Source organism: Volvox carteri, assembly GCF_000143455.1.
Source record: "Volvox carteri f. nagariensis unplaced genomic scaffold VOLCAscaffold_42, whole genome shotgun sequence".
NCBI classification, from domain to species: domain Eukaryota; kingdom Viridiplantae; phylum Chlorophyta; class Chlorophyceae; order Chlamydomonadales; family Volvocaceae; genus Volvox; species Volvox carteri.
This window is the reverse complement of record NW_003307585.1, coordinates 327,221-353,100: the sequence shown is the minus strand read 5'-3', so window position 1 is coordinate 353,100 and position 25,880 is coordinate 327,221. Positions and strand designations below refer to the sequence as shown.

The 25,880-nt window shown below is 54.7% G+C and overlaps 3 protein-coding genes across 3 annotated transcripts in view; all 3 read right to left on the bottom strand.

The window, feature by feature from the left end:
* Window positions 1-4,718: 4,718 nt before the first annotated feature.
* pde6 (3'5'-cyclic nucleotide phosphodiesterase) lies at window positions 4,719-7,986 on the bottom strand (the record flags this gene model as incomplete). The annotated part of the gene is made up of 5 exons (XM_002954296.1): window positions 4,719-5,061; window positions 5,457-5,566; window positions 6,396-6,482; window positions 6,762-7,119; window positions 7,826-7,986. Coding segments are annotated over 5 exons (1,059 nt in total), but the record flags the coding sequence as incomplete, so codon positions are not given.
* A 3,960-nt stretch (window positions 7,987-11,946) lies between these two features.
* VOLCADRAFT_95166 (uncharacterized protein) lies at window positions 11,947-17,138 on the bottom strand (the record flags this gene model as incomplete). Its single annotated transcript, XM_002954295.1, has 10 exons — window positions 11,947-12,004; window positions 12,733-12,854; window positions 13,385-13,439; window positions 13,648-13,778; window positions 14,331-14,557; window positions 15,185-15,293; window positions 15,889-16,115; window positions 16,299-16,529; window positions 16,967-17,039; window positions 17,091-17,138. 10 exons carry the CDS (start codon window positions 17,136-17,138, stop codon window positions 11,947-11,949), a joined length of 1,281 nt encoding a protein of 426 aa, XP_002954341.1.
* Window positions 17,139-18,518: 1,380 nt separating this feature from the next.
* VOLCADRAFT_95165 (uncharacterized protein) overlaps window positions 18,519-25,880 on the bottom strand; it is a gene marked incomplete at both ends in the record, with an annotated part of 14,172 nt that continues 6,810 nt past the window's right edge. The window contains 10 exons of the mRNA XM_002954294.1: window positions 18,519-18,614; window positions 18,899-19,050; window positions 19,249-19,269; window positions 19,780-20,387; window positions 21,045-21,139; window positions 21,385-21,426; window positions 21,949-22,113; window positions 22,693-23,137; window positions 23,439-23,889; window positions 23,971-25,651. Of these exons, the coding sequence (XP_002954340.1) occupies window positions 18,519-18,614; window positions 18,899-19,050; window positions 19,249-19,269; window positions 19,780-20,387; window positions 21,045-21,139; window positions 21,385-21,426; window positions 21,949-22,113; window positions 22,693-23,137; window positions 23,439-23,889; window positions 23,971-25,651 (3,756 nt within the window). The remainder of the gene's footprint in view (window positions 18,615-18,898; window positions 19,051-19,248; window positions 19,270-19,779; window positions 20,388-21,044; window positions 21,140-21,384; window positions 21,427-21,948; window positions 22,114-22,692; window positions 23,138-23,438; window positions 23,890-23,970; window positions 25,652-25,880) is intronic.

Genomic DNA, 25,880 nt, shown 5'->3' with positions numbered 1-25,880 from the left:
TTCGTGCTCGGCAAGCCTGCCACCGCGTACCGGATATGTTGGCGATGTTACAGAGACGCTGCACCTTGGTTTCTGTGCGCAATGCGTACGTTGCTCGACCCCGCCGACCAAAACTACACGTGCCCAACTGAAGACATTCCCGGTGGTTGTGCAGCAGCTCTTGAGGCAGTTGCTGGCTGAAATCCATCCTGAGCTGTTGCAACACGGCTAACGCGGGCACGTCCCTATGCACAGCAAATAGCTGTTCCAAGCCAACAGCGGCGTCCATGTCACCGACAAGGCTCTAAACGTCTTATCTGTTCTTATGTTTAATTAAGTTTATGTATGTTATACTTTGCGCAACTTTGTAATTTGACTTTACTCTGAACAAGGTGCTGCATACAACTGCCTCTTCGCCAGCGCTTCATCTTCCGCGGCAGTTTCACGAGCCCAATCTTGCAAGCTACGACGTTGGCTTTCGGTGCTTTCATTTCAGTTACTGCAAAGCATCCAGGCAATAGTCCAGCCTGCATGCCGCGTGCGGCTATGGCCAACATGCCCACCTGCGCAACGCGCTGGCGCACCTGGTCCTCATCCGCCAAGAAAATTTATATACACTTGTACAGGCGCATTTTGCGAATCGCACGCGCGCATCTGCGCGGCAAAATTCGCTCCTGACTTTTGGGACGAGATGTACGTAGTCTTTATTCGCGAAGTACGACCGGACACATTTCTGCGAGGGGCTGCTTAATCAACGTCAACGAAGGTGTAAGAGGGGAGAGATAATGCGTCAAGGGAGGCGCAACTTACATTCACCAGCAAGTTTTTTTCAGATATTCGACCATCAAGAACGTACTAATAACAAGTCGGGTGTCGGCTTCCTCGAAGCCGGAAAAAGGGCGGGCCCCCCTGCATCCGCACAGGCCAGTAGCTAGCGCGGCACGTGTGACAATTGATGGGTCGTGTCAACGCGGTGGGAGATGTGCTTTGTTGCAGCAGTGCTGATGGTGTGAGAGCTAAGCTTGCACCGGCGGAATCGTCATTACCGCCTGCGGGCTCCACGCGAATCGCATCCATCCCGGGTGCATGCCGCATGGACAGTGCGGCAGACCGCAAGTTGGAATGCCCGTGCGGGCAAATGGTAACGAAAGCTGGGTGAATTTCGATGCTGTCTGTGATGTTTATCCCCGAAGCGCCAGCGGCCTCAGCAATCCGCCCCACAGCCGCGGGCTTCATCGGGGCACACCGCAAGTCTCCGGAGGCCCCGAGCATTGGCTAAAGTAAATGTACAAATGAGCAGCTTGCGTATTTTATAGAGAAATGTAAGCAAATTTGTCGGCCTGCTGGTGGCAAGTCGGAATGCCCGTGCGGGCAAATGGTAACACAAGCTGGATGTTCAAGTTATCATACGCTGTCATCTCGGAAATTAATGATGAGATAAACGGCACCTTTTTGAGATGAAATTTAGCCCGAGAGGCGTTGATGTGACTATGAGCTCGGTCAATGGAGGCAGCCAAAGTTGTTTGTGCTCATACGATCTTTGTTAGCTACATGCGAGATACCTTGCAATAGAGAATGATATATTGTACCGATAACGCGTTTCAGCCGGGTGAAATATTATGTTTGGTCGGTTACACACTCAAGACCTGGGAGTTTGAGTTATCATACGCCGTCATCTAGGAATTCAAATATGAGATACGCGGTACCTTTTGAGATTAAATTTAGCCCGAGAGGCGTTGATGTGACTTTGGCCTCGGTCAATTGAGGCAGCCAAAGTTGTTTGTGCTCATACGATTTTTGTTGGCTACAGGCGAGATACCATGCGATAGAGAATGATATATAGTACCTATAACGCGTTTCAGCCGGGCAAGATATTATGTTTGGTCCGTTACACACACACGCACACACGCACACACACACGGACATGGGCAATCCTACAGGTCGGGGCCCCCCTGGGCGCTTCGCGCTGGGGCCCCGCCCAAAAATCCTCGAGACAGTTTGCTTAGGACAGATATCGTAACAGGACTGACTGCCTATGCGTGAACAAAAGGTGGTATGGATGCGTTTTCCCTAAAGACGCCGCTTGTCCGGTGGCCGTAGACACATCAAACAAATAATAATGGAGACGCCAACGGTGGGCCCTCATGACCCACGTGGCGCGAAGACGTGTTTGTAGACACAGGTTTGTAAACAGCAGCTATATATGTCTCAGCAGCTGTCTTGTTGGTAACCAGCTGCCCCAGGTGCCATGCATGCCACCCAGATAGCATCCAGATGACACCTCTCGTGGGTGCCCATGAACAACCAAACTTGCAGTTTTTTTGTTCCCAACGCACAGTCACAGTCGTACGCGTATCTTGTTATGCATGTGGTTTTGTGTGTTATCACTGTTATCACTGCACTCCCAGGATTCAGCGAACAACACCACAGGTGCAAAATTGCTAACCTTGCTAACAGCCACATCCTTCAATACGATGGTTGCAGTACAACCGTACGGCAAAGGATCAGGTCCAACCGAAAATAATCAATGATCATTGTCATTATCACTTCTGCCATCAATGTATTATATATCTTTGCAGTTCTACCGTCTAAGATACCGGCCGGTGTGGGTGGGAAGCGAACACGAACGAAGCTAGAATGACCTCAGCAAGGATTCCTACGTACATATCGATATATCGATACGATATATCGTATCGATATCGTCGGATCATACACCACAATACTCGCCATATCGCAGGACACGCAGACTTGTATGACCCATTGATGACAAACAAAAGATAGAAATTGCCGCACTGGTAGCGGTACAAACAACCTTCACCTTGTCACATCCTCGGGTCGCGATCGTGATCGTCGCCTTTTTCAAATTTACGTTCACTTAATTGTAATAATTTGGACCAGCAGACGCACGCACGCCAACCCTACCTGAGTGTAGGGGAGAGCAGGCAGACGCAAACAGCTGATACTGTTTTTCCATTACGGAAAAACCACCACATGAATTAATTATCAAGCACTGGAGAGCTGGAGATATATATAATTATAATATATGTGTGTTACCCCAATTGTCGCTGAATAGAAAGGGGCCGGTGTGGAAATGGCAACGGAAACTGCCGTAGAGTACGACGCAAATTCTGCGCGTTCTTCGTACCATCCACAGTACGACACACATTGTACATCTACCGGGATAGTCTTGTGTACGGGCGGTGACCGATTCCAAAACGACTGCACCTTCCCCGCGGCGGGCTCTCCTGAGCAGTCCGTACAACCAGTCGTTCGTACTAACAGCAAGGAATTTGTCAGGAGACAGTTAGGCACGCAGACAAACAAATTGCCCAGCAGTTGGATAAAAGACAGGACGGATCAAAGGAGACGATCGCGCATGTGCCAGAGCGTGTGTGTGTGTGTGTGTGAGCATGTGTGTGTGTGTGTTTTCGACCACATACACCCCTTCGCGATCCCAACTCGACTGTAACGTAGGGTCCTGGAGAACAGACAGACAGACAGACAGACAGACAGACAATAATACCCCAGCACGCCAAGCTGCTCTCAGCAGCCATTTGCTGTTCTGCAGAGAAGGAGGAGGAGGCGGAGGGGGAGGGCGAAAAAAAGACAAAACTGGGGCCTCAAAAAATGTTCAATTCTCACGCCGAAAAGATCACAGCTAAGCAAATGCTTCTTATGATTACAAACCCGTTGCTTCAAAGTTGTATAGCCATGTTAGTAACCGTTCCACTCCATCTCACTTTCATACTAGCAGTCCTTCGCCTGGGAACGAGCAAAAACACATGCAGAAATAACTACATGCATGCGTGAACGTACGACACGCTCGTGTCAGCGTACGGTGGCTCGGTAGATATCTCTCAACCAATCCGGATTTCAACCAACCGACACACGAAGAAGGGAACGTAGCGCAAAAATCTTTCGTGGACACGGCGGCTCCAAAATGATTCAATGGTTCCTTGTCTTAAAGCAAATGCGTTCACCTAAACATATCTTTAAACATTAGCCTCTGCAATCCAACCTCTCCTCAATAGCTGCATCATATGCCGTCTATGCACAGCGCAGCTCCGAAGTCGATGTCGCTCGTGCGCAGTGTATCGATTTACACGGTATATACGTAATTTGCAACAGTAGTAGAGCAAGTGCGCCTTGCCACTGCCGCAACCTTGCTCGGCTACGGGCAACTTGGAACAGTAAGGAGTCAGCGGCCAGCGCTCCGTTTTTGAAATTTGCCGCCCTAGGCTGCTCACTTTTGAATTCATGCATGCCATCCGAAACCATTCACCTCTGTATCTGCTTTATTCAGTGCCAAAACACGTGGTCAACAAGTTCAAGACAAGAGTCCGCCGTGGTGTCTTCCCACACATCTTTTGTTCGCGGATCCGAGACCATAAAGCAGAGCAACGCAGCTCGTTCAAAACGTTAATCTTTTTGGATGCCGCTGTCCTTTCATCTTAGGACTTTTTGCTTCCGACGCCGCTTCCTTGACAATAGTGTTTGCCTATTGTCTGGTAAGTGTTCCCAACTTAGGGATCTACTTAGGGTGCATTTCCAATGCGGATTAAGGCCAGGGATTAGGGCACGGAAGTCCTTGGTACGAGCTTACCACATAGTTTCGTTCCATAAGCGAACCAAAGGTTGAAAAGGCGAGGTAACTTTGCCAATAACTTAGCCGTTTGAGCAAGTATCGATGGAGGACAGAGGTTTAATCCCTGGCGTTAATCCGCACTGGAAATACACCCTTAGGATTTATGTTTTCCTTCCCTGTCCAAATCTGGAAGCTGCGAGGCAGATCCCTCAGGCCTGATAGATACGCTCGCACGCTTCTGCGCGAGAGTGGTCGCATTGCCTTCAACGCTCTTCCAGTAATGGTAATTGCCCATGAAGCAGGTCATGAGCGGCTGAGTTCCCGGGAATGCGCTGCACAGCGCGTGCAGCAGCGGCAGCGCTACGAAGTCGTAGAACCCGACTTGGCTCTTACTGACGCCCTGCTTGCCCCGGTCAAACAGGGGGCTGATGGGGAGGCCCAGCTGCCGCTCCTTGTCGCCCTGACGGAAAAACTCCTCCTCCAAGCTAGACAGCCACCTATCATAATTGCACGCAATTTATTTAAAAACAGGTGCTATCAGGCCTCAGTGGTGCTATCAAGGGCGCAAGAAAAGAACACTGCATCGTCTGCAAGCGGAGGTGTAGGGATGCCGCGTCGGTATGCCCATGCGCATGTCTTGCCGGCAGAGCTGCAAACCACGGGTTGCGTACACCCCCCCGGTCGCCAGTGTTGGTGCAGGGTGCAGCACTCTACCACCCTTCCCTTACTCTTCCAACTGCCTGGACGGTTGGTTGACAGTGGCTCCTATACAATGAATGAGGACGCGTACACCGCCCTTCTCCTCCCCATCCCCGTCGCGAGTAAAGCCACAGCCGCCATCCAACACCCTTCCCTCCCCTGCCCCTCCCCCCAGCAGCCTCGCTCCTCTCACCTCTGGTGCACCTCCAGCTCCTCCCCCAGGTGACCCAGATCCGCAGCCTTGATGGCCAGCTGCAGTGTGAGGAGCCGCTCCATGTCGTCAACAGGTTTCGGAGCCATGTGCTTGCAGTCCGCCCCCACGTCCACCACTATTTCTTTCAGCTCCAGATTCAGGTTTCTGGTAGAATATCAGGATTCGGGTCCGCAAAGCCGAGCCAGAAGTTATTTTCCGGATGCCGTACACAACAACGAGTCCTTCAACGAGTCCGTCAACGAATGTGCTTCCCCGAGTGTGCTTCCCGTCTACTGGCGCATGAACGATGTCATGGCCGCGGTTCTGGTTATGGATTGTTATCTACTTTAATATCTATAGCAGGCCCCTTAAGCTCGACCGCAAAGCGTCCTCTCCAAACGCACGCATGAGCTCAGGGGCTTTATTTTGCGAACACCCGGCTCCTCACCCGCTCAGTGCCCTCCTAGTTTTGTGTACGGCGGTTGCCATGTCTGTAACCCTCGTCCCCACTTCCCCCAGGTTTACGGGGAATGGGAATCAGCGCATGAAGCTCGCTGCGCACTTGCGCTGGGTGCAGAGCTCGTACATCCGCAATATGCTTACAATATTATTTCTTTTTCTGTGCAACGGGTAAAATAGGACACGGCATGTTTTGCTTTTGGTCGCTTAAGAAATTTTGGATATATAACAGACGGGTGAATGTCAAAGCAGGGATGGAGTGATTACTACTACTTCATCTTCCTCATCCTCACCCTCGGTCTTCCACGCCGCTTCCTCAGCCTGCCACTGCTTGCTACTGCTGCTATCATAGCTACTGTCATAAGGTGCGGGAGACAGGGTCCCACATATATATATATATATATATATATATACATACGTACGTACATACCCGGAGATGCGAGTGTTGGGGTTGCCCTTGGCAGCGGATGGCGCGTGCACGAAGCTGGCGAGGCGATGTGTGTTGTTAAATTGGCTCAGCAGCGCAAAATGCTGCTTGACATCCGTTGCCAGCACCATCTCGATTACCTGCCGCAGCAGGAACAGCAACGGCACTAGTAACAGACAGGAGGAGCAGCCGCAAAAGCAGCAACGGCAAGTAGCAATGGACATGGTGGTCTCCAGTCGTTCTCTGAACACGGCGATCCTCTTGGCATCATGTGCCCAACCGTTGGTTTCCGTTAGTAATTCCGTTAGTAGTTACGGTTACAGGGGCTAGAGACTACTCGTCATCCAGAGCTTCCCCTCCTACTTTAACTTCCCTAACCCCCATACCACCCATCCAACCACCCATCCAACCACCCACACCTGCTTCCTGAACGCGGCCCTCTCCGACTTGCTCAGCGGCGTCAGGACATCCAGCTCAGGTCGCTGCAGCAGCCCGAACGCCGCCGCGGCGTGGTGGTTTTCCAGCGGTGATTTGTCGTTGTACCTGACCGCCAGCGGGTCCGATGTGGCCACCAGGAAGTCGTTTGTGAGGCCCGGGTGCCCGTAGTCGTGAACGATCGCCGCAAAGTACGCCGCCAGCAGCCCCAGCTGGTCGAGGTAGTGCACGTGCAGCTGCGCACCGTGGATGGTGACGTGCAGGGTTTGGAGCACGTCCGCGGCGTGGGTGGCATTGTGGTAGGGGTTGTCGTTGTAGCCCGCCTCGATGTGGCGAAGCAGCCTAGAAGGGGGGGAGAAGAGAAACGGGAGAGTAAGAGGCGGCAGACTCGTGAAATTCCGAACCGTGGATTTCATGGGAAATTTCAGAAGGGGGGGAGAAGAGAAACGGGAGGGTCGGATGAGGAAGGTAGGGCAGCGGGTAAGAGGCGGGGTAGAAGCAGTTGGTGGGCCGTCCAGATGAGCGATGTAGCCAATCATGTAGCCATGCGGGCCCCGAGATTTCAAGACGCGAATGTGAATTCGGCTCAGGCGGCAAAATCTACGCTGGTCTCACACGCTGGGTGTGATCCACCAAAATCTAAGACCAGACAATGAGAGAATCAAAACAGTGCATGTACCATACCCCTGAATATCAAGGACATATCATAACACAAATAAATTAGTAGGTAGCCATGAAAATGATCTAAGACAATTCATTCCGTTAATTCAGACGCATGAGATTTTTTTCAGGCACTTACGTGCCTGCCATGTTAGCGTTGGTTTAGCCATTAAAAAGGCAGAGGAGAGTCAACCACACTACATGAAACTCGGAGAGATTATAGGAAATGATCAATCCTGCGACCGCGTGGCCAAAGACCGGAACGGCCCTTGAGCATGCGGCAGCTTGCATAATCCCCTCCTGTAACTGTCTAGCCGGTGCGTTTGCTGAGGTGTTGAGGCAGACAGACAGACAGACAGAGATATATAGGCAAACAAAACACATGCACCTTGCAAGCGCCGCCGGCCTCAGGTTTAACCGCTCAATTAACCCGGCTCTTTGTATGAGGTAGAATCCCAGTGCCGAGAGCGGGTGGCCGTGTGTGATGTCGCGAAGTCGCCAAGAGTCAAACTGCCAGGAGTCCGCTTGTGCGAGTACCCGCTCCACCTGTGTGTGGGGGAAGGGGGGGGGGGAGAAAGGGGGGAAACAACGGATGAGCGAAGGGAAAAGTCAACAGATCAGGGCACAGCGGATACCAACACAGGGAGTAGGGGAAGAGGGGAGGAGGAAGGGAAACATGTGATGCAAAATGCCAAAGAAACAACAACAGCTGCCGATGAGAAACAACTGCCCTATCGCTACACCGTGGGAGGAAGGGAACTGTATGCCGACCTCCCTCCGCATTACAAACAAAGGGAAGAGGGGCTAGGGGAGCAGGTTCCCTATTGTGCAGCCTACGAATGGGGTCGTATTATAATGGTCCTTACAGAAGTTCCGAAAAACACGTAGTGAATGCCGGGCCGCACTTGAGTAATTTAGTTAACTAAAATTGCACTAGACAATCTGTGTATTGTTTATAGGGTCCGGTCCAATACCTTTGCCTTTCATAACTGGCCTGCATGTAAGAAGACCATCGTGGACTCACGCAGGTGTACGACAGGGATATGGACAGGGCAGGACAGGTAAGGGCATCACGGACATGGCAGGACAGGGCAGGACACAGCCTCAACTCTCCCTACCCTCGCCACTCCGCCCCCTCTCCGCCGGCCCCTTCCCACTAATAGAGCTTAAGCAACTCATAATAGGCGCTAAACATTCTGAACAGAGCTGCTAATCTTTATCTCAGTATGTACTATAAAAGTGTTGCTCCGTTCGGTGTTAAGAGGAGGCGGCAGTACAAAAGTGTGACCAACCACCCAGTCGGTTACTGCTGTACAGCCACAGCGGACAGGTTATCGCTCCTACCTCAGGGGCACCAACGAAGTGCCGTACGTCCCGAAACGGGTCACCAACATCCTAGATAGCACCAATTCGATGCACCGCCAGGCGGCCGTTAGATCTCGCGGCTGTTAACCCTCTTCTGGTAAGTTGGTACGGCATCCCCCTTCGGTTTCCCCTTTGCTCAGTAGTTGGTTTGGTTCTTTGTCAAAGAAAACCAAAGCCATTTTGTTTATTAATTTTTTATTTTATAGATTGACCTGCAGCCGAAACTTATTATTTATATTTTAATCAGTTGGTAGGGGCCCTCATTTCTCCCCCACCGGTTGCTCTCTACAGTGTTGCTCTCACAAGCGCACGCACACACAGGCCCTTTCCCCCCCTCCCAACCAACCATAACGGCCGCCATTCTTCAGCCGCCACGAACACACAGACAAGCATATTTACGCACGTACACATTCTCTCTTGTCACTTACACAGACCAGCTCCTTCCCTCCCTTCCGCACGCACCTCCTCAATAATGGGTGCAGGCGGCGGTGGGGGCGGTGGCAGGCTTTGAGGCGGCTTTGTGACTCGGCTGACGCCTGCGGCCAGGTTCCGCCGACTGGGACCCAACGTGGTCACCAAACGGTTGCCCACACTCCCTGGATCGCCGCCGCCGCCGCCGCCGCCGCCGCCGCCGCCGCCGCCGCCGCCGGCACCTGCACTTTCGCTTGGTAGCTGCAACGTGCCGTCGATTGTAGATGTCACGGAAACCCGCCGTGCGCTATTCCGCGCCACCAGCGGCGGCAGCGCCAGCGTCGCCGACGGCAGCATCCCGCCGCTGCTAACCAGACCTGCAACACCGGCGGCGGGTCCGTTAGCCAAGCTGAGGAGTAGACTGCGCCGCCGTAGGTTTGCGGTGGCGGCGGCTGCGCCGGGGCCCAACGCCGACGCTACCTTCCTTGGTGGTCGGCGCACGGGTGCAGCTGCTGCTCGGGGAGCGGTGCTGTCCTCGCGGGGGCCCGCCGTGGCGGACGCTGCCGATGAGCGCGACCGTTCCACCTCATCGTTTTCGCAGCTGGTGAAAGCAGCGGCAGGAATGTCCGCCATAGACACGACAGGTCGAGGTCGGAGTGACGGCGGCGGCAGCAGCGGCGGCGGCGGTGGGGATGGCAATTCTGCTGCGTCACAGGGCGGCGGCGCCGCTGCCGCCGCCGCCGCCGCAGTCGCTGTCGTCACCAGCTCCAAGCCCTGATGCGCCAGGTCAAGGCTCATGCGGCTGACGGCGCTTGTCATGACGACCCCAACGCCAGCGCCGACAACGCCGCCGCCACCACCGCCTTCCCGGAGAAAGTTAATGGCACGGCTAACGAAGTTGAGGCTGGAGGGGCGCGGGCTGCCCGTGGTGCCGCAGCCACCGCAGCTGGTGATTGCGGCTGCTCCAGCACCGCCGCTGACGGCGCCGTCCAGCTCCCTTCCCACCCCTGAAAGCGGAGGAGCGGTGATGTCCAACATAGTGTCGCCACTCATAGACTCGAAGTTGTCCCGCAGGCTGGTCAGCTGCGGGGAGAGCAGGAGCGCGAGCGCTCCGGTGAGTGTGCCATAGCCCTGCTGCTGCTGCTGCTGCTGCTGGATTTGGTTTTGGTAGTTTTGCTGTGCCGGATAGCTACCGTTAATGAAGCTGCCGATGAAGCGCGGACTTGCCGTATAGATGTCGTCATCCGGAAACATGTGATCCGAGCTGCCGTAGAAGGGAGAGCTCCGCACGGTCTCTTGCCCTAGCTGTTGCATCAGCGCCCGGGCTACGTCTTTCTGCAATACGGGTCAGTTGGTGGTGATTTGCGGTTTGAGAGATTGGAAAGTACGGCGGACAATTCACGACGATTTGTGGCGGTTAGACGGACATACATACAGCGCTGCTGTAATGGAAAGGCCCAGGGTGAAGAGGTGGACACAGGCAAGGGTTATGGGTGCGGGTTTATTGCCACCATTGGTTGCCCTTATGGGCTCTTGGGGTTGCCTATTGGCGGTTGCCTGTTGGCGATTGCCGGTTGGTGGTCGGCGATTGCCGGTTGGTGGTTGACTTCAGACCGCTTAGGGAGCTCCTTGCGCACGCGCGTTACTTCAAAAACTGATGTCCCTTGGCAGCGGAGAGATCATCTTAGATCCCCATCTTTATATACTTGATCTGTACATACTAATTCTGTACATACCGTTTATGCACATACTTTTCCTGTATATACTTTTTTTCTGCATCGACTTAATGTGTACCCGTACACACCCGTCTACCCGTACTTCGTCCTTTCAGGATACGGCGCGACGCCCACTGCGGCATCCTCACGATGCTTCCAAGAAGCCTTTCACCGCCAAGTACGGCGATTCCGTACACTCACGTCCAAGTTTGCATCGCGAATGTGTTTGGTCAGGTCAGTTGGCTGGTACAGATCTACGCCGCGGATGATCGCCTGGCGGATGAAGACGACATCTCGGAGGTCGGGCATGTAACCCTCCAGAAGACGGTTCAGAAGAGACAGCATCAAATCCGCCGTGGTCTCTGCAATCAGGTTTCATTGAAAGGTTGGGGCGAGGTCGGTAGGTTAGGTAGGTTAGGTAGGTTAGGTGGATGGGTTAGGTAGGTGGGTTAGGTAGGTTAGGTAGGTAGGTTAGGTAGGTTCGGTAGGTTCGGTAGGTTCGGTAGGTTCGGTAGGTAGGTTAGGTAGGTTAGGTAGGTTAGGTAGGTTAGGTAGGGAAGCAAACAAAGAAGCATAAACCCTAAGTTAATAACCTCAGGTCGGTCAGCGTTCCTCGCCACCTGGCGCATAGACAGCCCTCTGGAATATCAACGATATTGTTCACCAAAATTGGGGAGGTAGGGCCCACGTCACCTACCGGTCTGCAGAATCCTAGCATCTAGAAGCGTCGTGTCTGTGCCGTGAAGGTCCCGGATGAGCTCCTTTGGCAGTAGGGCTTCTAGAAGCATTTGGTGGCGCTTCCTAGAATTTAAAAGTTACACACCAACACAAACACACTCACGTGGGGGGGTGTCCGTAAAAGCCCGAGGTGGCCCCCGGGGGGGTTAGGTATACAGATATACGCATAAATATATTTGTACTGAGTTTTTTTGTGACTTGCATATAGACGGACTTCGCATACACCAATGTATATTTTTCAGAAGTTATGATATAACAACTGGTATGGAGCAGACGTAGGTCAGTTTGGGGTTCGAATCTCAGCTGAAGCGGTTATTGCTGCACGATCGCTGGTTATCCTGCGGGTGCTGGCACCGCACAGTGTCCCGGGGGTCAATTAATGTCGGGTACGCCCGCTACAGCTGAAGGTGGGATAATTGTATTATTCTGGGCATATCACGGGATCTGCGTCCGCCGATCGGTACCTTTCTGAGCTCGTGGTATAAATACATATACACACATATTACATATACATACATACATATGTACACCACTCTGGGAACCAAGGGTGCTCATTCCATATTCGATTCACATTTATTCGATCCCTTCATTTTGGCCCTTCATTCCACAACCCAAATCGAAGGCACTCTATCATTTTGGAATCAAGACCCCTTCATTACAGAATGAAGGGAGCTCAGAATGAACGCCCCCTACGGTTTGAAGATGCCGAGACTCGAGAATGAAAAAACACGTGTTACTGGAATGCCCCGCCTATAATGGTATCGTGTGGGATTCGATCATCAACAGTTGGGCATGTTGGAGGCCATGAAATGGGAGCCAGCATGTCTAGCGAGGATTTTGGAACGTATGTGGGCTCACCACAGCTCAGTTATCCCCTTTGGCCGCTAGTCTGGGCTGCTAGTGCGGTGTTTCCTGTTCTCCGTGGCTTATAGGCGTTTAGGTATTTTGCCGTTGGGCCTTCGGCTCGTATGGGTAGTAGTTCTACAGGTATGGGTCGCGCAACTCCCAAACATGTAACACACACACATACATACATGTGTGTGTATGTATTATCTCGGGGACCCACCGGGACACCAGAGCCGCGAACATCAGCAGCGCCAAGGCAACCGCTAATACGATGACGCCCGCCAACAATCCTTGATAAACGCCGGACCGCCGACCGGCCGTTCTGGATACAGAGACCTCCCACTGCGAGTTAGGACATTAAAATTTTCTTAAAATAAATGCGATGTAAAATGGTATGCAACCAAAGGTTAGAGTCACGCTACGGTTCGGTGGAAAAGAAGGACGCGAAGTTGTCAGCTGCAGGGGATCCCCAGAATCGTGCAGTCGGTACCGCCGGCAGCTGCGGAAAGTTAAACAAAAATGATCGCCTAATAAATTTCAATATTCTCATAGCAGTTAGTATGTTGGGTAGTTATAGTAGTTGGGGGCTTTCACAATCGCCGTACTTCATTCAACACACAAAAAAAATTTAAAAATATAAACCCTAAATCCCCAAACCTCTAGAGGTCCGGAAAAACCACACAGAGAAACCACCAGGGAGGGGAAGCCCTCCGCTCAACCTCCAAAGCACAGATAATCCCCACATCGCCGGAGGCCCCGCCCCGCATCCAGCTTTTGCTCCAATAGACCTGAACCCTTCTCCTACTTCTACTCCTATTATTATTACTATTACTACTATTACTACTTTAACTACTGTTACAAACACTACTTACATTTTTGTCGGCAATGGGCAGCGTCACTCGCACGGCGTCCGCTTCACGAGTTTGGCTGCGATAACGACAAATAAATCCATGAGGCGAGGCGGCGATAGACTAGCGAGCGAGTTGGGAGGCAGAGGTGCAAGGCGGACGGCACAACAAACGAAAGCGATAGCTTCCCAAACATATCTCTGGGCAGGTACGGAGGCGCTCTAGTTCCTTATTTGGCCCTCATCTCACTAGCAACTGATGTACAACTGCAAAAGTAAAAGTCTCACCTGGACCGGATCACTGTGTCGGGCGCAAGACCTAGCCCCCGGATTTCGTATTGGAAACCCAAGCCTTCCAGAGCCGCGAGCTTGCTAGTGATGAAGTCCGTCACAACCTCAAAACTAATCTGCACCGCAGCCTATGGGGGAAGACGGCGGCAGGACACTTCAGGTATGTCTGTACATTTGTACGTACGTATCATCTACACATGTATACACATAAATACATGGGTCATACGAGTGAAGCTTCCTTCATCTTATCTGTGGAGTGGCTTAACGATCGAACGCAGGTGGTTCAGATTGGTGTTGAGAGTCCGACGCCACCTGGCCAGCGATTTCCGCGGCCACAATTTTAACAGCCATTTATCATAGCGCCAAACGGGCCATCTACATTCTCCCCCCGTGTCTGAGCAAGACCACGCACCGAACGGAAAGGCAGTGTCCGGAGTCGCAAACCCCATAAGGAGCCCTTTCCATGTCCACTCAACTCCGAATGAGGTCCCCTCAACTTTTTTCGGATGCTCTTCCAGTCCATCACCGCCTTTATCCAAGGCCCCGTCCTCCTCACTAACCCAATCAAGCCCCCCTCGCAAACCCCTGTTCTTCGTCCTAAACTGCACTTATAGCCACTGATCAGCTACTGTCCTTAAAACCCGATTCTTGTTCCCCGCCCCTTCCTCGGCAAAACTTACGAAGCCCCAAAATTTGGTGCGGCTTGTGGCGTTATAGCCGCATGCCGCGCCGCAGTACGGATCGAGCGTGTCCGGGTTGCCAAAGGTTTCGTTCGGTGCCATTCCAGACACAAAAATGGGGGTCCGCGCCACTAAGAAAACCTGTCCCTGGACCGTGTCGTACAGCCGGTGCAGTGATGTAGTGTTCTCACGAACCATAGCGACGGCCTCCTCGCGCTGTTCTGCCGCTGTCGTGCGTGTGTGTGTGTGTGGAGGGAGGGAGGGAGGGAGGGAGGGAGGGGAGGGGGGATAAGTATGCTTGGGAGGAAACATTACGAAGAGGAAGCGTCATTCGGAATTTTTTTGGAGTACGGTCGGGTTGTAGTGGTACGGGCGTATCACGAAGCACCAGCAGGAAGTGGTGAGCAGTGTCGGGAAGTTAACTTATGAAGTGTAATAACTGTTATACAACTAAAGTTGATGTGATCACGCCAAAGGGAGCATACAATGCATCATTTGACGTTCTGCGTGTTTATGTCATGAAACTGGAAACACCTCGAGGCTGGTCGCAGTGACCCCACGAAGAAGATGATTCGTGCAGGTAATGCACGGTGGGCAGGACGGGGAACGCGGGCGGGCAGGGAAGGGCGGAAGGCAGGGCAGCACAATAACTACTTGCCAGGCAAAGCAAGCCAAGGCAAGGCAAGGCCACGTACAGGGCCATGGACGGGAAGGGGGCTGCTTTTGGGGGAGTTTGCAGGGCAGCAATCCGCGCTTCAAACCTTCCTCCAGCCGCCTAAGAAAGCTCACCGGGGCGAAGGAATAATATGGGTTGGAAAAAAACATTTCGCGATCGCGATGAGAGCTAGACTCACACTGAAACACGTTTGAGCCGATGCCTGTTTCGTTGCCCCTGGGTGGGAATACGTCCCGCAGGACCCCATTGGGTAGGTACTGCAGGCTCGGGATGAGTCCGGGGGGGGTCTGCGGGGGCGGCAGCGGTGAGGTGAGAGGTAAGGTGGTAGTGGACTAGAGACGGGTGGGCGGGCAGTATTAGCTGAGCTGGACGAGCGGCCGGGCGTTTGTGTCTGTACAGTCAGGCGCGGAGTCGGGCGTTTGCAGGCAGTGTAGTGGGGTTTTATAGGGTTTCGAGGTTTAGGAAGCAATGACATGGCCGGGCATGAAGGGTAGCCAGCGTGAAAGGGGAAGCAAGCGGTTAGCAGCCGACAGCACATGGTCATTTCATGTTTCATGTTTCATTCAGAACTCCGGCACGCAGGAGATGTAGCAGGAGGGCCGAAGGACGAGGACACAGGAACAGGCTAAGACCTGGATGCGTTGTCTCAGGCACCTCACGGCCACTGACAGGAGGAAGAGAGAGGGAGGGACCTTCCGAGGTGCCGTCTCACTGTGCTGGTAGCCGTCTCCCCTGGAGCATTCCGATGCACTCATACATGGCCTGACCTGACTCGACCTACGGTTTTGCATACGGACGGACGGACGGACGGCTGCAGGACAGGTGCCACCCCCCAGTTTACTTTGCTGCTCATTACTTGTGGCCCAGGACACCTGACCTCACCTGTGCCAGCAACGCCGGCGCCAGCCCCGCAAACATGCTTTGTACGGCGCTGTATTGCGGATTGTACTGCACAATGGCGGTCATGAGGTGAAGTGGTGAGATCGCCGTCGTAAGCTGCTGCAAAAGGTAGACCGCGGCGCTAAGGGCAAATACAAGCTCCTTGTCCTGCACGTGGGGCGAGATTGGTGGCTTCAAGGTTATAAATGACGAGAACACGGCAGTTGGTGCTGAGATTGGGGAAACGGTGTGTGGGTTCCGTGCTGAGGTTCACTCTGGCAGGGGGGGAGGAAGTCGACGAACCGGAAGGCCCGGATCGTCGCGCGTCCTGTGTGGCGAAGATGTTACAGGCACACCGATGGCGGTCTCTTGCGTTGAAGCCGACGGAGGGGTCCCTGACTTCCTTTCCTTACCATTAGCGCTTCGTATGAGCCCTCTGACCACTTCGGATCTGCGCCACGTTGAATGAAATCTATTGGGTTGTGAATCTCTCAGGCCACTGTCAGCAATATGACCCCCGTGGCCCATGACCACTGTAAAAACAAAGCTCGCTGGTGTGTGCACAAAGGCCGCTACCGAGTCGTCAGTTAGGGACACCTCAGGCACCTCACAACTGATGACGGGGCCAGACCCGTCGCTCGTGACTGGAAGAGGAAGAGGGAGAAGAGGAGGAGTAGGTGGTGGTGGAGGAGGGGAAGGGAATGAGGATGCCCGACAGGCTCAAAGAGGGCCTGGCCCTGGCTGCACGCCATGGCATTTCCCTGTAAACGCACTGTATCGTTCATTCATGCCTGTTATTGCCTTACAAATCCGTTGCTATAGGCCGTCGAGACATGAATCAAACCGCTACCGCCCCTTTTGTGCGGCGCTGCACTTTTCCCCCCGAGGAACCAGGCACATGGCAACAGATGTCATTACTTTAGACCGAGCCCCTGTCACAGCTAGCGACTTTCACCTTAGTGTTGCCCTTCTCTACATAGGCGACATGCTTGACTCCCCAGATGCCGAGCCCCAGCACAAGGCCCAAAAGAAGAAGGGGCCATGCAAGGGTCGAGGGGTAGGTGCGGACGATGCGACATACTCCCTGCATCGCAGTCGGTCGGATTCAGAGTATCTGAGCGCTCGCTTTTTCGTGTTAATGTCACTGGACAATCCTGTATGTGCCAGAAAGTGTGAACGGGAATGGCTGCCCGTAACAAACTTACCGCTGCCTCGCCTCTGAGCCGATCCAGTAGTTGCACCATGGAAATCATTTAACGTCGGGCTGGCTAACTGAAACAGTACAGACACCAAAGTTACAAGCGACCCATTGCCACTGCGCTTCTACGGACGGACGGGTTATCTGAGACTCTTCGCTTCATTGGCCCATCAATATATGCCTGAATGAGAATCCAAATGATACAGGTGAACAAATAATGCTTCCCAGTTCAAAGGGAACAACCGGGAGAATGTATGCGTGTACACTGCGGATCCATTCAGTGCCAAAGTAAGCATTAAACAAAAATAATTTTACATCTCAGAAGCTGTTGGTGGGCAAGTACCGGGCATGTAAAATCAGTACTGCGAATCCCTGGGAGGATGTCGGACGACAGGTAACGGGATACCTTTTTGTACGCGACGCTTTGTATATTTATAATTTAAATTTGCATCGCTGAACAGAGGGAGATAAATAGATGTTCCTATTGGAGTTGCTTTCGGCAGCGAACAACACATCTTAAAATATAATCATGAAGGAGCTTTTACTCTTAAGCAAAGAAATTATATGCTAAATACTTAGGATACTCTTATTCGCCTTGGACGTTTCGCTGCCATGTGGGCTGCTCTGATGTTTGCAACAGGCCCAAGGACGTACCAGTACAATGTCAAAACATATTAATTTGGATTCCATTATCATGATTTTGTATGGTGTGAGACAGAAAGGGCTAATGCTGCTGCGTGAAAAGCGTTGTGACAAGTACACAACACCTTTCGACGCGAGCTTCAGTGCTGTATTTTCTGTTTTTTGGAACATTTTTTCCATGCAATAAATTACCAAGCAGGTAGTGCTTGTAATAACGCTGTCGTCATATGGGCCAATATGTAACGGTGTACGAACGCGCGGAGAAACTCGTCCACATGCTTCGCAAAATGTATGAAAATTATGCAAATTGTTGCACATAGGTCATGAGTCTCCGAAACTGCCTTAACTCGATACGTCAAGGACTGGTAAAAACCGATCCGGTAATCCGCAGCGCAACACTGCGTAACCCTGCATACGAAGAATAGACATTTCGCCCTATGAAATCAAAATGTGAAATTTCACAGCGTACGTGTGCTGCCTTGGAAAAACGAATGGTGTCGTCGAAAGGCTGTCGTCGATGATGCGTAACTCCTGGCTATCCGACATAATTACATCGCTCAGGTCCGTCCGTAGGTTATCAGTTCAAATGTCTGTTTATGCATTTCGCCACTGCAGGCAGCCGCCTGTGATAAGCCCATCGAGGCGCAGTTAACGCGCCACGTGTGACACGTGTGCGCGGCCGTGCGGCAATTGCGAGTTCACGCCAGTGTATTTCAACCCCTTGACTCCTGGTTTTACATTTGCTACGCCTTAATGCGATGTAGTGTGGTCGTATATCACAACTCTGTCCTTGCTAAACATCAGCCGTATCCTTGCCATCCAAAGTCGCGTCAGCGTCCTCGCAACGGCGTAACGTCGGCCCTGCATCCTTAAGTCGCCATGCCCAGCGCTGCAATCCAGAGATATACGCATCCATGGTCTACATCTAGACAGGAAAAACCTTGAGAAAACGCTTTCGGGAAAGGGATGTGTCGGTCGTATTGCCCCAGTTTCTTCCGTGGCTACTGCATCCAGACTGTTCCAGAATAATTTGAACCGAAAACGCTGCGCGGTTGCGGGTCCCAATAATCCCTCCCTGGCCTTGTCGTGTTCTCATGCCGACCTGTACTTTTTCTTTTTCTTCACGATTTCTTCACGATTTCTTCACGATTTCTTCATCTCGGCGCGACGTACCAGTCGCCTCAAAACGCAGAGCCCGCTAACCACATTCCGACGGTCTTCGCCTCCGAGCAAACCCGCCTTACACATTCGCAGAATGATCAAGTTGGTGTGAGGTGCGTAATAGCCCCCACAGGAGATCCAGTTTGGGGAACCTCCGTTGGTCCCTGCGGCATACAATTGCCGTACATGTATATGCACGGTTTTCCTTGAAAGGAAATAAAAACTCGCACAAATAGCTTAGCTTAGTCAGACAGACCCAGCAGCAGGCCATTCATGACCTATATGCTTGTTGACTGAGAGAATGGGTATATGAGTTGGCGAGGACCCTCACCCTCATTCTTGCTTCTTATCGTTTACCCCACCTTCCCTCAAATGCAACCTACCTATGACACGCACACGCACACGCACGTGCAAGGAACCAAGGATCGGGGAGAAGGCCAGTGTCGAGCGCTTGGTCGGCCCTTGGGCGACATGCCCTTCCTCGACTCGTTGTTTTCCCCCCTTACCCCCCCCCACACACCCTAATTTCGAGCTCCCTAGATTCTCCACTAACGTTCCCCACAACGCACAAAGAGCTATCCAACCGTCCCCCAGCTGTTTCCTCTCGGACAACGACCCGATCCTGCTCAGACATGCCATCCCAACCTACCCCTCACGGCCGTGTTACATACACACATACACATACACATACACATACACAAACACATACATACATACCTACATGCATGCGCACCACCTTGGCCTCCAGTACGAGCGTCCCATTCCACGCCTGCTGCCGTACCAACACATCAAAACATAGCAACACCACGCGGGATGATCCGGGTGGTGGTCGCCGTGAGCTCAGCTCCGGAACCGGTTTCCACCCGCAGCGACAGCGTTCTCCAAAAACGTACGACACGGCTCGGCCGATAACACCGCCATCATCTCATTCAAGAGTCCGGACACGCCCTCGCTGCCGCCACTACCGCCAGCTGAACCCGCAGCACCCCGCCGCACCTCGCCATGCAAGGCCCCCAGCGCCCGACCCAACCGCCCCTGACACAGTACGACATGAGCCCAAAGCTCATCGAGGTCGTCGGGCGCTACGTCAGCGGCGGCAGCCGAGTCACGTACGGCAGGCTCATCGGCCGCCGCGAGCCTTCCTCCGCCGGCTGTCTGTGCGCTGCAGTTGACCGCCGACAGCACGGGCGACACGGTGGGCTGACGTGGCGGCGCCGAGAGGCCGGTTTCGGAGCTTGCAGCTTGGATCTCGAGCGCCACCAGCGCGCGGCGCAGTACGGTCGCGAGGGCTGCGGTACACTGCAGTACATCCATTAACGGGGCCCCGGGAAGCAATTGCTGCTGCCGCAGTGGTGCTGGTTGCGTCGTGTTGCTTGCTGAAGATGGAATGCTGGGGGTAAAGGGCACTGCGCCTGCGGCTCCTCCAGCCGCAGCATTCAGCCCAGGGCCAGCGCCCTCCCGAGGCGGCAGCATGCAAACCTCCCGAGCGAGCGCCAGGTACCTGTGTGTCGCCAAATTAGGCAACATGCGAAGTCAAAACGAGGAATGCGGCCGCCAGTAAGTATTATTAGTCAAGGAAACGCAAAAGGCGTGGCAGGACGCTCGCGAGGAAAAAACGCCCTGGTTGGAAGCTCAGTCAAGGCTCTAAATTGCACTTAATTATTAATATCAAAGGGAAAATTATGGCTATAAAAATTACGAAAGGCAATAAGAGCGACTTATCTGCAATCCCCACCCTTATTAGGGGTTTAATGGGTAACTTATTTGCCGACAAAAGGCTATTTTTTTCCAAAGACGTCAAAAGCCAAAAAAGACAAAAAAACAAACTCCGTGGCGGATTAAGGACGGCGTAAACCCCGTAAACGGTGTGACGAACACAGGGGATGGGAACGTTCTAACGTTCTAACACAGGGGATGGGAACGTTTTAACGTTCTAACACAGGGGATGGGAACGTTCTAACGTTCTAACACAGGGGATGGGAACGTTCTAACGTTCTAACACAGGGGATGGGAACGTTTTAACGTTCTAACACAGGGGATGGGAACGTTCTAACGTTCTAACACAGGGGATGGGAACGTTTTAACGTTCTAACACAAGGGATGGGAACGTTCTAACGTTCTAACACAGGGGAACGTTCTAACATTTACATTTCATCACCTGCAGTGCGCCGCCCGCATGCTGATCAGGTCCTTGGGTGATGGGCCCTGAAGTGCCGAGGAGAGGCTCTCCCAGCAACGACCTTGAAGCTCCATCTGCACGCCATTCCGTACGGTTGTACGGTTGTACGGCGCACGGAAGAGTACGAGAACGTGTGGTGGTGGATGGCTGAGAAAAGCAAAAGATGTGCGGGGAGATGCATGGACTTCCCTAGGACTCCATACGGCTCCGAAACCCGTACCTTTTATCATCTCTTAATTAGGAAACATGACGCAGCGATGTGCGAAATAGGGGATATGATTATGAGTGTACGTGTGTGTACGTGTGCGTACCCTCTCACCTGCAGGTGCTGTCGGAGCAGAGTGACAATTTGAGTTGCGGCCTGCGGGGGGGGGGCGGTTGCGGTGTGAAGGAGGCGTGTGGTTAGCCCGTGGACGTCTCGTGTTAGGGAACTGCTAGTCCGTATGTGTCTGTACGTGTGTGTCTGTCTGTCTGTCTGTACGTGTGTGTCTGTGCCGTACTGGCCTCGTGACCACCGAAGCGGCACTGCATGGTCACGGGGTAATGTGTCTGTATGTATATGTGTTTCTGTATGTACATGTGTAATGTAAGAGAACGAAACGCCGCAACCGGGCGGGAAAACCCCTAAGTTAAAAACCCCAAGTCCCGCACATGCAGCCCACCACCACCACCACCACCACCACCTCCTCCACTAACCCCCTTTCTCTCAGGCTTCTCTTCTTGCCTGAAGCCACAGCCGCGCAATCGCCAGGCGCTTTTCCCACAGCACATGTATGCCGCCACCGCCGCCGCCGCCGCCACCGCCGCCGCCGCCACCGCCTCGACGACGACCAGCCCTCTCCCGGTTCCCTCCCCCGGCGGGACCTCGCGCTCGACCTCCCACCCGGCCGAGCTCCCTCGCCACCAAAGAGCCGGTGGCAGCGTTAAGTCTCGACCAGCACGCCGTCAGTACGGACGCTGCGCAACGCACACGTAGCAGAATACTGAACACGTCCGCGTAGTCGCGCATGCAGTCCGCTGTGATCACCGTATCCAGGGGCCGGGGTACCTGCAGGGGGGGCAGGGAGAGGAGGGGGAGGTGGGGCAGGGAGAGGAGGGGGAGAAAGGAGGGGGAGGAGAGCAGCAGGAGGAAGGGGAGGAGGGGAGGCAACGCAGGACAACGGAGCAGAGCGCGGTTCATTTCAAATAGTGATTTGGTTGATTTGGCGTCTGTGGCGAAGCGGCAAGGAGGGGTCCCGGGGGCCAGCCGCGAGGAGAAGGGTCTTCTTTTAACACCGCAGATACCGCGAATATGGATCCACCAAACCGCGAACGTAAGATCCCCAAAACTTTCTCCATCAGGTCTCAAATAATCTCCTCAACTTCCATCTCTCTTTGCCACACAAACCCACCCCCTCAGAATCCAGATCTTCACGAAATCTGAAATCCAAATCCAATCCGATAAATCCAAATCCGATAATCTAAGTCCAATAAGTGCGAGGAGCTCCGCTGCGTCCCCACAATCGGCACTCTTCCTTTCCCCCCCCCCAAGAGAATCATTTTAAAAAGCCATTGGAAATTTCTTTGTGGCAAAAAATAGCTGGCAAAAATAGTACCGTACCACCTAGCGCAGCCCAGCCCAGCCCACCTGGCAGGTAACCAGCAGCACGTCGGATGCGAAGTAGCTCCCTGTGCCGAGAATCCGCCTCGGGATCGACCGCACATGCAGCAGCTGCACCACCCTCGCCGCCTCATCACCGCCACCAACACCCCAACCTGCACCTCCGCCAAGGGTGCCATCTCCCGCCGCCGAAGCAGCAACAGCCCCGCCGCCGCTGCTCCGAGCTTCTTGTTGCTGGGTGGCGTTATGGCCGTCAACAGCAGCGGCGGCGGCGGCGGCGGCGCTGCTCCTCATGCGCGCGGCGGCAGCGGCGGCACGGCCCGCCAGCAGGCTGCAGCCCTGCAGGGCCTCGTCCAGCATGGCCCGCAGCTCCGCCGTGGACGGCGACACGTGGGGGCGAGCTTCTACACGGCGCGTTAGGGAATCCGCGAGAGAGCCGGCGACATCGCCTGCCTCGCAAAAGAAAAAGCGTCTGTGGAAATAGACGGGGGGAAGGAGGTATCACAGGTCGCAGCTCAGGTCGAGGGAGGCAGTTAAAAGTGCGTTATTAGTTGGTTTGGTTAGTTGCGTCGGTTGGTTGTGGCGGATGGGGACACAGATTCACGACGACGACACACGTGAGCGGGGAGGTGTACAACTTAAATGTACGGTAAAACCCAACGGGAGAAGTCCCCAAGCATAGAGGAGGGGAGAGGGGTACGGGGGAAAGGTATGTAGTATGCGGCTACGGCAGTACGGCAAGATCGTCTCGTTGACCGTTGTATAGTAATTACCTCAACGCCTCGCAGTAATGCAGCAAGCGGTACTCATGGACGAGCACGTGCCACACTGCTCGAGTCGTCAGGCGGTATTGCGCCAGTACAGTGCCGTACAGGGAATTTTGTACGGCAACATCGACGGGCGCGTAAGCCAAGTCCTCTGATACAGCCGCCCGTCCGCGAGACCGCGGCGAGGCCACGACGCCGCTACCGCCGCCAACCGCTATACCGGTATAACGGTTGAGATCCACAACTCCAAACGCATTGCGCGGCGGCGTGTCGGAAGTTAACAGCTGGCGCCCGTCTGAAGGGTGCTGCGGCGGCTGAAACTGGGCGTCGGCGCCGCCGATGCCGCGGCGCGAGGGCGAGTAAGCGAGCTGACTGCGTTTTGCGACCCGTGGGTCGTTCAGATACTCCCATAGCAGTGACTTTACAGGATCACGCCAGCTATCCAAGGCTACCGGCCCTGAAAAGGGCCGATGGGCGGATATGTGCAGGTGCTGATGCTGATGCGCGTCATCATGAGAACGATGGTGGGCAGGCGCACCTGCAATATGATTGATGGAGGAGGACGCTGGAAGCACCCCAACCAGGCTGCTGCTCGTCCTGCCGTACGTTACAGCCGAGGTGCCGGCAGCGCTTGCTGCGCCAGTGTTGACGGTGACGGCTGATAATGGCGCCGGCACCTTCCAGAGGGCTCGACGGCGCGGCTGCACGCCGCCATTGCTGACATCGCCGCTGCTGTCCGGCGGCGTTCCGTACGGCAGATCGCTGGGTAACAGACACGCGCCTCCGCCGGCGCCAGGAGTTGCGGCGGCAGGACCGCGACACGCAGACGACCATAACGCCACCGCCGCCGTATCCGACGCCCGCGGCAACGGCGTCCGCTGTCCGTCAGCGGCGGCGGCCTCCGCTGAGCTGCCGCACTCGGCGGCGGCGCCGCGGTTTCCCTCCGGTGTCAAGGCCTGCTGCCGCCGCAGCAACGCTTCCGCGTCGTGAGCATTGACCCCCGAGGTTTGCAACGAATGCGCCGCCTGGAAGGGCAGCGGAGCCACCACCGGGCCGGGACCAGCGGCGGCGCCTCCGGCGTCAGGCAATGCCCAGCGCCGCCGCGACTGTCGACTCTGCAGCTGCAGCAGTAGGCCACCCGCCGCTCCGCCGCGACCCGCGGGTCCGCGGCCCCCTGGACCCCAGGCGGAGGGCATATAGCCCCGCGGGGGCCCTTGCCGTCCGCCGCCGCCGCCGGGAGAAGGTGGACGGAGGAAGCCCGTACCTTGTGTCGTACCACGGGCCCATGGGTCGCCCGGGCCCGCGAGGGACAGCGCGGCGTCGAAGCCGCCGGGTCCACTCGCGTTCCAAGACGCAGGGCCAGAGACAGACGGCGACAGGGCGCCGGTGAAGGAGGCCAGGCCAGTGATGGACCTGCTGCGCTTCGCGCCCGAGTGATGATGATTGTGGCCATGACCCGTGGGTCGCTGACCAACATCGCGATGCGGTGTGCGTAGCGCCGAGCCGCCGCCGTCGCTGACGCGATGTGCGCGCAGCAGCGCCGCCGCCGTAGACGGCGGCGTCATCGCCGTCGAACCCACCGCCGCGCCAGCGGCGGCGGGGGAAAACCCAATGGGCGACAGCGTAGCGAGTGACGGACCTAAATCGTGTACCGTGGCGCGCCGCGGTCGAGCGATATGCGCAACGACGACAGGACTACCAAGACCGCTGGAACGCGGACTGGATGTGAGCCGCGGTGACGTCACTGAGACGTCCGGCAGCAGCACCCGAAGAGAACCCCCCGCTGCCGCCGATGACGGTGCCGCCGCCGCCACCCCCGCCAATGATATCGTCAACGACTGACGGGGTGTTTCAGCTTTCCGAGGCGTCTCCGCAGGGGATGATTGCGCCGCCGCCAGCCACAAAGCATCACCCTCCCCGGGGATCCCCGGCGGCGGCGGCGGCGGCGGCGGCGCCGTCAGCTCCTTGTCGTACGCGCTGTCAGCCCCATGCTGATGTTCCGCCGCAGGCGTCGACGGTAAGTCTGCAACCCCCCCGTCGTCTCTGTTGGGGAACATGCCTCCTCTACCGCCGCCGCCACTCCCATCATAATTCGCTGGGGGCTCTGCGGTGGATGCGGTGGCGGCGGCAAGCCCCGGCGGCTCAGCGGCAGCGGTCTGTGCTGACCTGGCGGCGGCGACAACCTCCCTGAGCTGTGCCAGCTCCTCCGCCTGAATGCCCTGTCATCGACAAAACACATAATGAGCCACCATCCCATTACACTCCCTGCCTCCGTACACCTCCGTACGTTTTACCAACCCAAGCGGCGCAACAAAACACACATCCACTTTACGTGATGTTGTTTTCAAAGCCTTAGGGAACCTTGCAGGGAACCTTGCTTTCGCCTAGCCTCCGCGCGGATTTCCACAGCTTACTTACAAAACCGTTTTTAACCTCCAACCTTTTTAA